This window comes from Microtus ochrogaster, chromosome 18 (genome assembly GCF_000317375.1).
Source record: "Microtus ochrogaster isolate Prairie Vole_2 chromosome 18, MicOch1.0, whole genome shotgun sequence".
NCBI lineage: Eukaryota > Metazoa > Chordata > Mammalia > Rodentia > Cricetidae > Microtus > Microtus ochrogaster.
Genome location: NC_022020.1, coordinates 46,373,464 through 46,386,656, shown reverse-complemented (window position 1 = coordinate 46,386,656; position 13,193 = coordinate 46,373,464). Strand labels below are relative to the sequence as shown.

At 42.4% G+C, this 13,193-nt stretch overlaps 1 protein-coding gene across 2 annotated transcripts in view; it reads right to left on the bottom strand.

Annotated features, from left to right (window-relative positions):
- Positions 1 to 3,529: 3,529 nt before the first annotated feature.
- Dctn4 (dynactin subunit 4) overlaps positions 3,530 to 13,193 on the bottom strand; it is a 31,449-nt gene continuing 21,785 nt past the window's right edge. For both annotated transcript variants that reach the window (XM_005356147.1, XM_005356148.3), the window contains 5 exons: positions 13,029 to 13,102; positions 10,360 to 10,414; positions 9,299 to 9,406; positions 6,977 to 7,074; positions 3,530 to 6,126 (listed from right to left, as the gene is read on the bottom strand). In XM_005356147.1, coding sequence (XP_005356204.1) covers positions 5,913 to 6,126; positions 6,977 to 7,074; positions 9,299 to 9,406; positions 10,360 to 10,414; positions 13,029 to 13,102 — 549 coding nt within the window. In that variant the 3' untranslated portion in view covers positions 3,530 to 5,912. The remainder of the gene's footprint in view (positions 6,127 to 6,976; positions 7,075 to 9,298; positions 9,407 to 10,359; positions 10,415 to 13,028; positions 13,103 to 13,193) is intronic.

Genomic DNA, 13,193 nt, shown 5'->3' with positions numbered 1-13,193 from the left:
CTACAGAGCTAGTTCCAGGACAGGCTCCAAAGCCACAGCAAAACCCTGTCTCGAAAAAAACAAAAAAAAAAACCAAAAAAACAAACAAAAAAACAACAACAAAAAAAAAACCTGTCAACCAAGATAGACATTTCTCCAATGTGGAAAACTACCAAAGATCTCAAAGTAGCTAGTCTGAGTCTAGTGGAGATGGCAATTATCCGGGACACAGTTCTTTCGTTTGGTGCTGAGATCGTCTGTGTTTAGCTTCCGTGTGGGTACTACTTGGCTTTAGGCATCATATCTCACTTTGACTTACTTATATTGAACCTACATCATCTCCTTTCCTAAAGTAGAAGGATATCTCTGCCCTTCCGCCAGCGGTGAGCAGAGGGTGTTGGTGTAGAGTTGTCTCAGAACCAAGTCTTGTCTTTCCAGGGACTTTATGTATTTATTTATCCCTTGCTTCAGCAGCAGTGTGCCTTTACCTGGGGACACACTTTTCTAAGTGGCTCAGGCTTTCTGTTCCTTTATGAGAGCCTGGGGAAGGAGGCAAAGTCTTATGTCTCTCCTGTATTAAGCCTGCTATATTCCCCTAAACCAAGCAATGCCCTCTCAAACTTCCCACCTCTGGAGGTTTTAGAACATGTGAGTGCAAAAAAAGTTAATTCTCTTCAAGTCTTAGGATTGCAGGGTTACATGCTATCATATTAGCTCTTTTTTGATCTTTAATATTTAAGGCAATTCTTTAATATTTTGGTTGATTTCCTCACTCCTATCCATATCTGCTAGGCCTTTGCTCCACTATCATGGACTCTAACCCACTGGAACTGTAGGCCCAATTAAACACTTATTTTTATTATTATGTATACAGTGTTCTGCCTGCATGTGTGCCTGCACCCCAGAAGAGGGCACCAGATCTCATCACAGATGGTTGTGAGCCACCTTGTGGTTTCTGGGAATTGAACTCAGGACCTCTGGAAGAACAATGCTCTTAACAACTGAACCATCTCTCCAGCCCTCCAATTAAACACTTTTAAAAAAAAATTAACTTTTTTTTAATAAGTTGTCTTGGTCATAGTGTTTTATCATAGTGATAGAAAAGGAACTATCACTGCATGTCTTCTGTCTTCTCAGAGAATTATGTCCCTTCTTGGAATCCAGACGTTTGGACTGCTGTGCCACTTTAGCTCTGATAGAAGAACATTCTCCACCCCCACCCCCCCCGACAGCGTTTCTCTGTAGCTTTGGAGTCTGTTCTGGAACTAGCTCTTATAGACCAGTCTAGTCTCAAACTCACAAAGATCTGCCTGCCTCTGCCTCCCCAGTGCTGGGATTAAAGGTGTATGCCACCACCGCCTAGCTGAACATTTATGATTTTTAAGATTAGTTTAGAAATTTAAAATTATGTGTCTCTGTGTGGATTGTGCACATGAGTGTAGGTACCCAGAGGCTAGAGGCATCTGATCCCCTAGTAGATGGAATTACTAGTAGCTATGAGCAACCCAGTGGGTTCTGGGAATCTAACTTGGGTCCTTTTTAAGAGCAGCACATACAGGCAGGGCATAGCCAGGACTAAGGTAGCCAAGAAGATAGCAGGAATGGTGGGAGAGTCTTGCTGATTATAAGGGGTTATGTTGCAGTAGGGAGGACTCGGGAGGTGCAAGGGGCCAGGAGGCTTGTGTGGGGGCTCTGAGATGCATAATAAGTGTAAGGCCTGAGGGAGGCTGGAGGTCCTTATAGGCATTTGATATACAGTCACAGGTATATGTCAATGGAGAGCCAAATAGCCCTTCTTTTATTTTTTTATTTTTTATTTTTGGTTTTTCGAGACAGGGTTTCTCTGTGGCTTTGGAGCCTGTCCTGGAACTAGCTCTGTAGACCAGGCTGGTCTCGAACTCACAGAGATCCGCCTGCCTCTGCCTCCCGAGTGCTGGGATTAAAGGCGTGCGCCACCACCGCCTGGCCAAATAGCCCTTCTTTTAGAGGCAAGGGAGAGGATTCCTTTTGTGGAAAGGAACTCATTTCAGAAATCCTAGCCTTTAATCCCAGCACTCGGGAGGCAGAGGCAGGTAGATCTCTGCCAACCTGGTCTGCAGGAGGTAGTTCCAGAACAGCTCCAAAGCCATAGAAAAACCCTGTCTCAAAAAAACCAAAAAAAAAAAAAGAAAAAAAAAAGCTTTTATAGTCCAGTTTGAGCTAAGCCAAGACTATCATTTCTGTATATACACACATTCTGAGACCTAACATAATGGACCTGGATTTGATCTCAGGGAGTTTGCAATCCATTAAAGGGGCTATTTGTGTTCAAAGTCCCACAATGCAAGGCAGAAAGATGTACCTGCATTGGAGAGGCACAGTATTGTGGATTAAAATTACTATTTATTTATTTATTTATTTATTTATTTATTTTCCGAGATGTTTCTCCTTATGTATCCCTGGCTATCATCAAAGAGGAGGGAGCTCAGCTGAGAAAATGCCGCCATAAGACTTGGCTGTAAGCAAGCCTGTAGGGTATATTCTTAATTAGAGATTCATGTGGGAGGGCCCAGCCCATTGTGGGTGGGAACACTGCTGGATTGGTGGTCCTGGGCTCCATAAAAGCACACAGGTTGAGCAAGCCATGGGGAACAAGCACTCCTTAGCCTCTGCATCAGTCCTGCCTTAAGGTTCCTGCTGTTTGGAGTTCCTACCCTAGTTTCCTTCAGTGATGAACAGTGATTTGGAAACACCAAGGTACACCTGGATCTCATTTAACTTTCCCTGTGTTCAAAAGATGTAACCTAGATCTCCTTTAACCATACTTCAGCTTCCAGGTCCTTGGTTTTCCAAGCTGCTGTTGGGGCAGGAGCCTAGGGAATAGTCAGAACCCAGGCAAACTGGGTCCCTTGAAGGGGCCAGCAGGACACTAGTAGGGTGGGTGGGAGGATGCTGAGGCTAGAAAGAGCTCTCAAAGAAGGAATCCATGTTAGCTCATCTCTCAAGCACGAAGGATTCGTTTACATCATATGCTCTGGGTCAATAGAGAAATGCACTGAAAACGGTGCATCTGGAAACCTGTACAGGAGCTCAGGCAACATCCACCTGCAGGTTCCAGAGTCCAGAGAATTACTCCTTTTTTTTTTTTTTTTGAGACAGGGTCTTTGTATACAGAGTGCTAGACTTCATTAATTTAGACTAGGCTGGCCTTGAACTCACAAGAGATCCTCCTGCCTCTGCCTCTCTAGCACCACTGGCAATAAAAACATGAGCCACCACTAACCAGGGCTTGGTGAATTACTCTATCAAGTTAATTTACATAAAGAAATGAAGGGAGTGGCAGGAGAGAGCACTTGCAGAGGAGAGTTCAGTTCCCAGCAGGCGGCTCAGACCACCTGGAACTCCAGCTCCAGATGACCTGCTGTCCTCTTCTGGCCTATGTCCTACCAAATAAAAATAAAAACGAGAGACGTGGAAGGGCACCTACCACTGAGTCTTATCTACCAACTGACCTTGAGGCCCTGAGTTGTGCAGGTTCTAACCAGCATTTGTGAAATCAAACAAGACACACTCAAGCTTTGTCTGATTTATTTCACTACATTAAGCAATAAGGCAAAACAGTAACCTGCTATTCATAAGTCAAGGAGTGCCTCTCATCCCCAAAAGGGGCCAACAAAGATGCTTATTACAAAGACGCAATGGCATTTAGTGCAGTATGCCTTTACATATACTTGGAACAAAGGAAAATGTTGGTGTGTAAATCAATTCACATACTCAAAAGTAACTTAGCCTTAAGTTTCCAAATTGTTTCAAGTTTCCAATAGTTTCAAGTGCTAAGGACGCCTGACTCTTGTGTCCTGGTGCACACTGAGTAGTAATAAGAACCCTGCACCTGATCTAATATCAGAAGGGTGATTCTCTAAATTCACCAGCTGCAGGTGTTGAACCTTTTCTAAGAACACAGGCCAGCTTGCAATAAACTCATCTTGAAACAGCCAACAGCCGTTATCTGTAAGTTAACTTGATTTCTTTTTTTTTTTTTCTTTCTTTTTTCAAAAGTGTTTTTGTGTTCTCTATCACCCAGGAGTAGACCCCATTATGTCAACATTTTTTCTAGGGACTAAGTATCAGTTTCGCTGCATAAAGGCATGCAGACAACTGTGCCTGCCTCCATAATGTGTGAACTTATGAAGCCATCCCCCTGACCCCAAGCAGACATCGAGCAGTAGTTTCACTGAAGGCTCTAACTTGAGTCTTCATGAAGGTGAAATCACTTTCTGTAGTTTGAAACTTGTAATTACCCAACTCCCTGCTCCAGCTTCTAGGAGATTAAACATTAGTTACTGTTCCCATAATATTAGATCAGTATTTTCTTCTTATACTGTGGTAGATATATTACTATGTGGGAATATTGTTTCATAAAATTGGCTTGATTGTAAAGAACATAGTCTCTCTTTCAACAGCTTCCTAAATAGTTTTCTCTTTTAAGGGGAACTGACAAATACTATTTCCTATCTGTCGTCCAGATTCTCTATACCTTAAAACAAAATAAAACCAAACAAAAACTCCTAAAGACATAAAATGAAAACCAAAGCAGGGTTTGTAAACAGGAACTTTTTCTTCCAAGATCTGTTGGCCATGCGCTAGGAATACTTTAAGGAAAAGTGGTGCAGCTGGTCCTCTCTGTCAATTGCTTTTAGAAAACATCACAGAAGTTAAGGATTGCAACTAAAAATTAGTATCTGAGAAAGTGGCGTGTCTAGGGTTAGGCCAGCCTTCTGGCTACTTGCTTACAATTAAATATTCTCACTTGATACAGCAGGAGAAGTCTTATACCCACAAAAGGAAAGGTTCCTTTAACATCCAGTTTTGGATATAAGAGATAGTTGATTTCTCCTTTATCTCAGTGGAAAAAAAACATTAGTTTGTACCATGCTAAAAATCCAAAATTTAATATGTTCTCTGAATCCCAGAAATGAGTATGTCCACTTAAAACTGTCTCAGCTCTCTTTTTAATGTCCCCAACATGAAAACAATTCCTTGAATTATAGAACAGAGCGGAGAGCTGGGCGTGATAGTCAAGTGTTTTTAATCACAGCAGGTGAGTTCAAGGCTAGTTTGGTATACAGATGTAGTTACAGGCCAGGGTTATTGGGAGGGAGCCTATGTGAAAAAATAAAAGAAAAAATAAAAAAGAAACAAATCTGAAAAACAAAACCAGAGTAGAGAAGGGCAGAGGGTGAGACTATAAAGGCTGTCCCCCTGTGGCAGCATTAGCCCCTGGATATTGGGTAATGGTAAAACATATGGGACTTCATGACAGGTATTGCTTCCTTGTCCTACTGTGGAAAATGAAGAGCAACTGTAGGTATACTGTAGTCCTTTACCAGAGACAAACGGAGCGCCTTAAGGAAGTCACGTCCTGTCATCACAAAGTTAGACACCGTGACAATCCTACTTCTCTGTCAAATGGAAATCAATGGCAAAGTGAGAGCCATGGCAAGTGAATGGTTATAATTACTAGTGATCCTTACTGGAATGCAGAAAGCAGCTGGAACACCGAGACCAGTGCTGGGGTACGAACAGCAGGTCTGCTCTGGATTACCAGTCTAAGTTTTTTTGGGTCAAACTGTGACAGGTTCATGGCCCATTTCTCAGGGAGTAAAATCTAATGACCCTCCAAGGAAGACCCATTTTACTGGGATGGAGTTAGGCTGTTACTCAACGTGCAGGGCTCACGTGGGAGACACAGACTTACAGGAGTCAACAGAGAGAGCAAGTGGAACAGCAGTTACCCTGTGCTCCGTATCTTGGTCTGGCCTCCACTCCTAGGAACAGGATTCAGTAGTGATGGGTACATCTTTATAAACACGTCTAATGAAGCAGCAGCTTCCACACTGTTACAGAGTTGCTGGGACAGCTGTGGGCAGCATCACCCACCAGGTGATTTTGCTTTAAGGAAGAAGAGGGCCAAAGCTCAGTTCCACATGCTGAGTGAGCCAAATGACCTCTGTGCCCTGGTCACTTTCTTCCATAGGGCGGATGGGGGCAGCCAGGTTTTTAAAATCATGTTTCATCTTGAAGCACACGGTCACTTCACCTTCCTCACGCTGTGGGGTGACTTTGATGAAGATGCCCACTTTGTTGGCTTTTCTGAAAGCTACAATGCTATGGGAAGAAAAGCACACAATCTTAGGATGAGAAGTCAACTGAGTCAACATCAAGTCTCCTAGTCATTTCATGGAACAATGGGAATCTCTGCTGTGACCACCATCCTACTGCCCAGCAAAGAAGGGTTTTAGAAAAAGCTGAGCTATTTATACTTTCCTTTAAAAATTTTTATTTATTTAACGTGTATAGGTGTTTTGCCTGCTTATAAGTCTGTGTATCAGGTATATGCCTGGTGCCTGCAGAGGCCAGAAAAGGGCATTTGATCCCTTGGAACTGGAGTTACAGAGGTTGTGAGCTACCTATGGGTGCTAGGAATTGAACCTGGGTCCTCTGGAAGAACAAAGGAAATTCATAACTGCTGAGTCATTACTTTTAGTAATTATTTCATAATATATAATAGGGAAAAAATAGTTTTAAAACCCAGGCAAAGAAACAGACACCTAAGTGTGCATCCTTCGGGTCTGACTCTGAAATAGCTCACAGAAGCTCATGTCTTCAATGTTCAGTTAGTAGTACGTGGTGCTATTTTGGAGGCCATGGAACTGGAAGGTGGTGGGGCCTACCTGGAGGAATAAAGGCACACATTGAAGGATATTCTCCCATTTCCAGTCCAGTTGTTTTGAGTGTTCTGTGCAACATGTGACTAGCTTGTGGCCTTACCCCATGCATCCACTGTAGAAGCCTCTCCTGCCACAATGGACTAAAATTCTCTCTGAAATTGGAGCTAATTAACCTTTTCTTCCTAAGTTGCTCCTATCACACATCTGGTCACAGCAACATGAAAAGGACGAATCCAGGCTTCTGGATCAGCTGACTGTGGTCTGAGGACCACAGAAAGATCACTTACTCGGGGTCATCCTGAAAGTCCTGGGGCTCTGCCAGTTCATCATACTCAGCTGCGGCATCCTTGCCAGCTAAAACGAGCTCTTTGGGAGGCACCACCACCTGAGAACAAAAGAGACAGACTGCAGCAGCAGCAGCAGCATCCAGACAGAGGTGAGCATCACATTTCTGGACAGTTATACTCCCGACCCTGATAACACTGCTGAGGAAGCTGAGCATGAGGATGAAGAATGGAAACAAGTCAAGTGAGCATTGGTTTCACGGGGGCTGAGCTAGCTAATGCTTACCTGGCAGACAACCTATTGGCATGGCTGTGGATGAATTTCTACATTGGGCTCAGTAGGGTGAAGACTTCCCCTAACTGTGGGTAGCATCATTCTGTGGACTGAGGGTGGTTTTATTTCATCTCCCGCTCCTTTACTACAGATGCCAAAAAACGTTGTGACCAACTGACTTGAGGCCAGGCATCATGACTGTGTCCTCTGACTGCCAGGCAAAGATTAGATTGTTCTGTAAAGACTTTGTTGTTCCAGTTATTCTGTTGCAGCAAGAAGAAGGAACTAATGATGGGAATTCAGCCAGGCTCTGACATAGGGCTGCACTGCACCTTTTCTCTTTTTCTTATTTTATTTTTTTTTAAAGAGTTATTATATATACATGTATGCCTGCAGGCCAGAAGAGGGCACCAGATCCTAGTATAGATGGTTGTGAGTCACCATGTGGTTGCTGGGAATTGAACTCAGGACATTTGGAAGAGCAGCCAGTGCTCTTAACCTCTGAGCCACCTCACCAGCCCTCTTTCTTATTTTAATGTGTAACTTCAAAAGGGAGTGCATATATCTTTTATTCTATTATTTTTAAGATAATTCCTGGCATATTTGAGATAATTTACTCTTTTTCCCTCCTGAAAACACAAGGACTTTCTGACACTGAACCCTGGGTGTATTTATATTTATGTTTGTGGAGCACAGGTTAGATTCTTATATCGTAACTGGTCCATACTTTGTTATCTCAGAGACCAGCAGCACATTAGAGCCTTGGTCAATGCTGCATCCACACTCCAGACTTCTACGTTTTTTAGCTCAACTAGACCTACTTATTTTTTTTGTTTGTTTGTTTGTTTTTAGTTTTTCAAGACAGGGTTTCTCTATAGCTTTGGAGGCTGTCCTGGAACTAGCTCTTGTAGACCAGGCTGGTCTCGAACTCACAGAGATCCGCCTGCCTCAGCCCTACTTATTATTGTTAATCTTAAAAACAAATGTGAGGACATATGTCATTGCTTTCTGGAGGTGATGCTGGTGAATGAAATCATTAAAAGGCAGAAGAAAAACCCACCGGGAAATTCTCTACTGATATTCTTTGAATAACAACTGGAGGTACAGGCATTCCTTCTATAAATACTTGCTGAGTATCACACTTAATTATGAGTTGGTACTACATCAAATTCTCTTAAAATTTCCATCAATTTAACTGGTGGGATGGCTCAGTAGGTCAAAGTGCTTGCACCAAGCCCAGCAACCCATATTAGTTCCTCTGGACCTATATGGTAGAGCAGAAAACGAACTCTAACCTCTAACCTCACAGCGTGCAGACATACAAATACATACATATATGCAAAACTAAAAGAATCCCATCAACCTCTGAGCAGCAAATTATAAAAAAAGCTGCAATTCATTCATTCAGTTAAAATTATCCTAATATTTAGTCACTGTTGTTGTGCTCTATATAAATGTGGGAACGTAGTAGAGATGGCAGTTTCCAAAAGGAGACATCTCATGATTCCTCAAGAATGAGTACTAAACTGAATGGGGAGGGTGCGTACACTGGGAGACAGAGCAGGAAGGAGGCGCTCCCCAGCAGGAGCATTTACACCCATCAGTGCAACCATCCCTGTAGCAACACCTGCAAATGCTAAATTTGAGGATCTGGAGGAAGGTCACACTGAAGAACAGAAAGCAGCCATCACCAAGAAGCTGTGCCAAAGAAGTTGGACTTCATCCTCAAGTCAGAAAGCTGCACATGATCAGCAGGCTGAGCAGCTGATGCAGGACAAAGGGTCTGGTGGCACACAGGTGATGGGCTGAGATGAAGTCGAAGGACTGAAGTACTAAAGTACTAAAAAGAGTGAGGTCAGGCAGTAAGATCCTGTCTGAGACCAAGTGAGAATAATGAGACTCGACAGAGAGTGACTGTGTGTTTGAGGACAAGATAAAATCAGGACACTGTGGATCACACGTAGAAACGAGAGTGTGGATTATTTTAAGCCATGGACAATGGAGCCACTGAGGCAATGTCAGGGTCTGTCCGAGGAGACAAACGCCCTTACCTTAGCAGTGCTGTTGATATTATCAGGGTCTCCTTCTTCACACTCCAACAGAGTCACATGGGTGAGGTTCTCTACTGGATTTGTAAGAGTGAGGAGGACCTGGCTCTCCTGGAGAATAAGAAAAGCATCTTTCAGACAGGGGCCATACTCCCGCTACAGTCCACTTTTGTAGGTGTTACACAAAATGATTCACACCATCACTCCCTTTTCTCCGGAGCAACCAGACCTCTTGTTCCCTTACATCAGAGCATCCTAAGAAGGGTTACTGATCTTTCTATTTCTGTGTTAGCGACATACCTTCTGGATTGGCTATCCAATAAAGAATCTCAGCATATTCTAGTTACTAGGCCTAGAAACTCTGAGAAAGGTTTATTATCTAAATGATTATTTTAGAGTTTGCAGTTCTTGTCCCACTCTAGTTGTTGCTTAGGGATTGAAAAGGAAAAAACCCAAAAAACCCTAAATAAAACATTGTAGCCTTAGGCAAGTCAGTAGTATCAAGGGCAGAAGGAAAATGACATATTAAAACTATAATCTTTTTTAAGCTTCCTAAAACCTGATAATACGGCCATTTGCTACTTGAGATTGGTAAAATAAAGGGCTGCTGTAACTTTCCATGAGCAGCCTGAAGGCAAAGAGTCAAAGTGGCCACTGCAGAACAGTCAACCATTCATCAGTGCACAGAAGACAACCCCAGGGAAGAACAGGGCTATTGTACAGAAGAACCTAGCCAACTCTTGGCACTGTGCACACATATATGAATCAACAGAGAAGCTCCTACTGGCAACAATAGTTGCCTATGGTAACCAGTATCACTGTCTTTCTTTTTCTCACTCTTCTACCTTTACAAAATGTATAATCCGCTTCTTACACACCCAACATGCTGTTGGCAAGAATCACAGTTTAAAGAGACAAAGTCTCTAAGTCTTTATCATTTCAAACTGCCCTTTCCCCGAACCTTCCCTACAGCATCCCATTCTACACACACAGCAGCCCATATTCAGACATGCATAGGCCACTGACTTTAATCAAGTCTGTGTGTCGATAAATCCAGTACTAACCTTCATGTAGCGAAGGTTGGGGATTGACATGATTCTCACTTCTGGAATATAATTGCTACCAACAAATAAAAACATGTATTAATATTCACTGATGTCTCTTGAAATTATTATTTAACTTAAAAAAACCCACCCATGAACTAGCACAACTATAATGTTAACTAGAACACATTAAGAGAACATGAAAACCTGTAGCACCACAGTAAGAGACACAAAACCAGACTAACAATGATTCTGTCTGAAATTTTAGGATTTCAAGCCTGTATATATACAGAGTTGGGTTAGGGTTTATAGTTGTGTGTATCACATCATATGTTTTCCTTATAAATTTATTTTGAGGGAATCTCATTTATTTCACTTTTAAGGTAGCTTGTTATAAGATCCAATCTCATTAACTAATAGTCTGTATTGCTGTAAACACTAATTCATTCTTCATTCCTACCACACACAGTACTTCCTGTGTGCCAGGCAATATTCTAAGTATTGTACAAGTGTTTGCCATAGTGTGCACTCCAACTCTTTCATGTACTGGTATATTATTTGTTTTAATAAATAAATCTTGCCTGAAGACCAGAGGCAAAGCTAAAGCCACTAGAGGTCAGGTAATGGGACACACCTTTAATCCCAGGATTTTGGAGATAGAGGCAGATTAATATATGTGAGTTCAAGGCCACCCTGGGCTATGTAAGATCAATGCAGAAACAAATCCAGGTGGTGGTGCCTCACCTTTAATCCCAGCACTAGGGAGTATAAAATGCGAGGAAAGAGAGACTTATGGTTAGTTTGCAGTTGCCAAGCCTTAGTAGAGGTAAGTGGCTTGGCTGCTTTGCTTTTCTGATTTTCGTGTTGAACCCCAATATCTGTCTCTAGGTTTTTATTATTCGTGCTACATTTTGGTGCTCAATGTGGGGCCTAAACCCACGACCCTGAGATTAAGAGGGTCATGCTCTACTGACAAGTAGAATGACTATATACAACATATACAAGTAACAAATCCATCAACAATGTCTAATCCATGCTGGGCAGTGGTGGTACATGCCTTTAATCCCAGCACTTGGGAGGCAGAGGCAGGTGGATCTCTGTGAGTTTGAGGCCAGCCTGGTCTGGGATTCCCCTATGTATGCTGTGAATAACATTGGTTAATAAAGAACCTGTTTTGGGCCTGGTAGGACAGAATAGAGGTAGGCGGGGAAAACTAAACTGAATGCTGGGAAAAAGAAGGTGGAGTCAGAGAGATGCCATGTAGCCCTGCCAGAGACAGAGGCCAGACAGAACCTTGCCAGTAAGCCACAGCCACATGGTGATACACAAATTAATAGAAATGGGTTAAATTAAGATGTAAGAGTTAGCCAATAAAAAGCTAGAGCTAATAGGCCAAGCAGCGATTTAATTAATAGTTTCTGAGTGGTTATTTCGGGAGTCTGGGCAGTCAGGAACAAACAAGTGGCCTCCTCCTACAAGTTCTAGGACAGGCTCCAAAGCTACAGAGAAACTCTTGTCTCAAAAAAGTCAAAACAAAAAACTTATCAGATAGTTCTGGCTGACACTCTATAGACCAATCTGTCCACAAACTCAGAAATCCACCTGCCTCTGCTTCCTGAGTGTTGAGATTAAAGGCGTGTGCCATAAAGCCCAGTTAAATTAAAAAAAATAAAAACTACTATTGTGTGTATGTGTGTGGAGATCAGAGAAGAGCTTAGGTGTAGCGAGCTGCGTGGAATCACACCTGATGGAGATGTATAATCAACTCCTATGGCTAAAGTCTGACCTATGCTATGATCACGCAATGATTATCAGCTGCCTGCATATGCGTGAACCTATGGGCAGTGCCCACCTGGCAGTTCGGGGTTGGCAGCCCATGCCTACTTAAGGGCTGGGAGAGGTTTGCCCGAGGAAAGAGGAAAAAGAGAGAGGTCAAAGAGAGGAGAGAGCCCAGAGAGAGGTCAAGGAAGGAGAGGAAGAGAGAGAGGGGAAGAGAGAGAAGTGTAAAAAGTCCTGGAATAAAACTGCAGTGAGAAGAGCTCCGGTGGTTGCGTCATCCTTGCAGGACGAGGGTGGCCGTGACACTTAGGGAGTGGTTTTCTTTCCACTTTTGCATAGCTCTCAGGGATTGGGCTCAGGCTGTCAGCTTGTTCCAGCAGTGCTTCACCCACGGAACCATTCTGCTGTCTCCCTCAACATGTCTGCCTAATCATCTTTTTTTTTCAATACACAATGACTGACAACCTGTAGTGAGTTAACTCTAACTTAATCACCTTTATTCCATTCAGTGAATGTTAGCAGAACCAGGAAGTAAAATGAACATTATTTCGAGTACTCTTCAGTTTGCTATACTTTATATTTAATTAAAAAAAGGTCTGAGATGTTTTATAATTCCATATTGCCAGAGACCATATCGCAACACTCTGTCACTGATACAAACACAGTCCTGCTTCTGTCTTCTCAGAGGCTGGGATTCCAGGACGTGCCACAGTTTCAGGCTGCACAGCCTTGATTCTACATTTATAGATGTACTTGAGACTTCATGCCGTTCAACTAAATTCAAAACCAGAAGAGGAACAGAAAGACTCTCCTGATGTAATTTTTCTTTTCCTTTTTAGATTTTTTTTAAAAAGATAAACCAACATTGAAAAAGATTTATAAAACTGCAATCAACAACCCAAAATACTTACACAGCAACCAGTTGGATTTTGAATTTGATAGATGTTGGATTAAATTCTGGCTTGCTTAAGTTGTGTTCACATTTCTGAAATGAAAAGTACATGTCAGAGGGAAAGATATTCTGAAGATCCACAGAACCATTAAATGCAGAAAGAAAGTAGTTACTAGAATTTTAT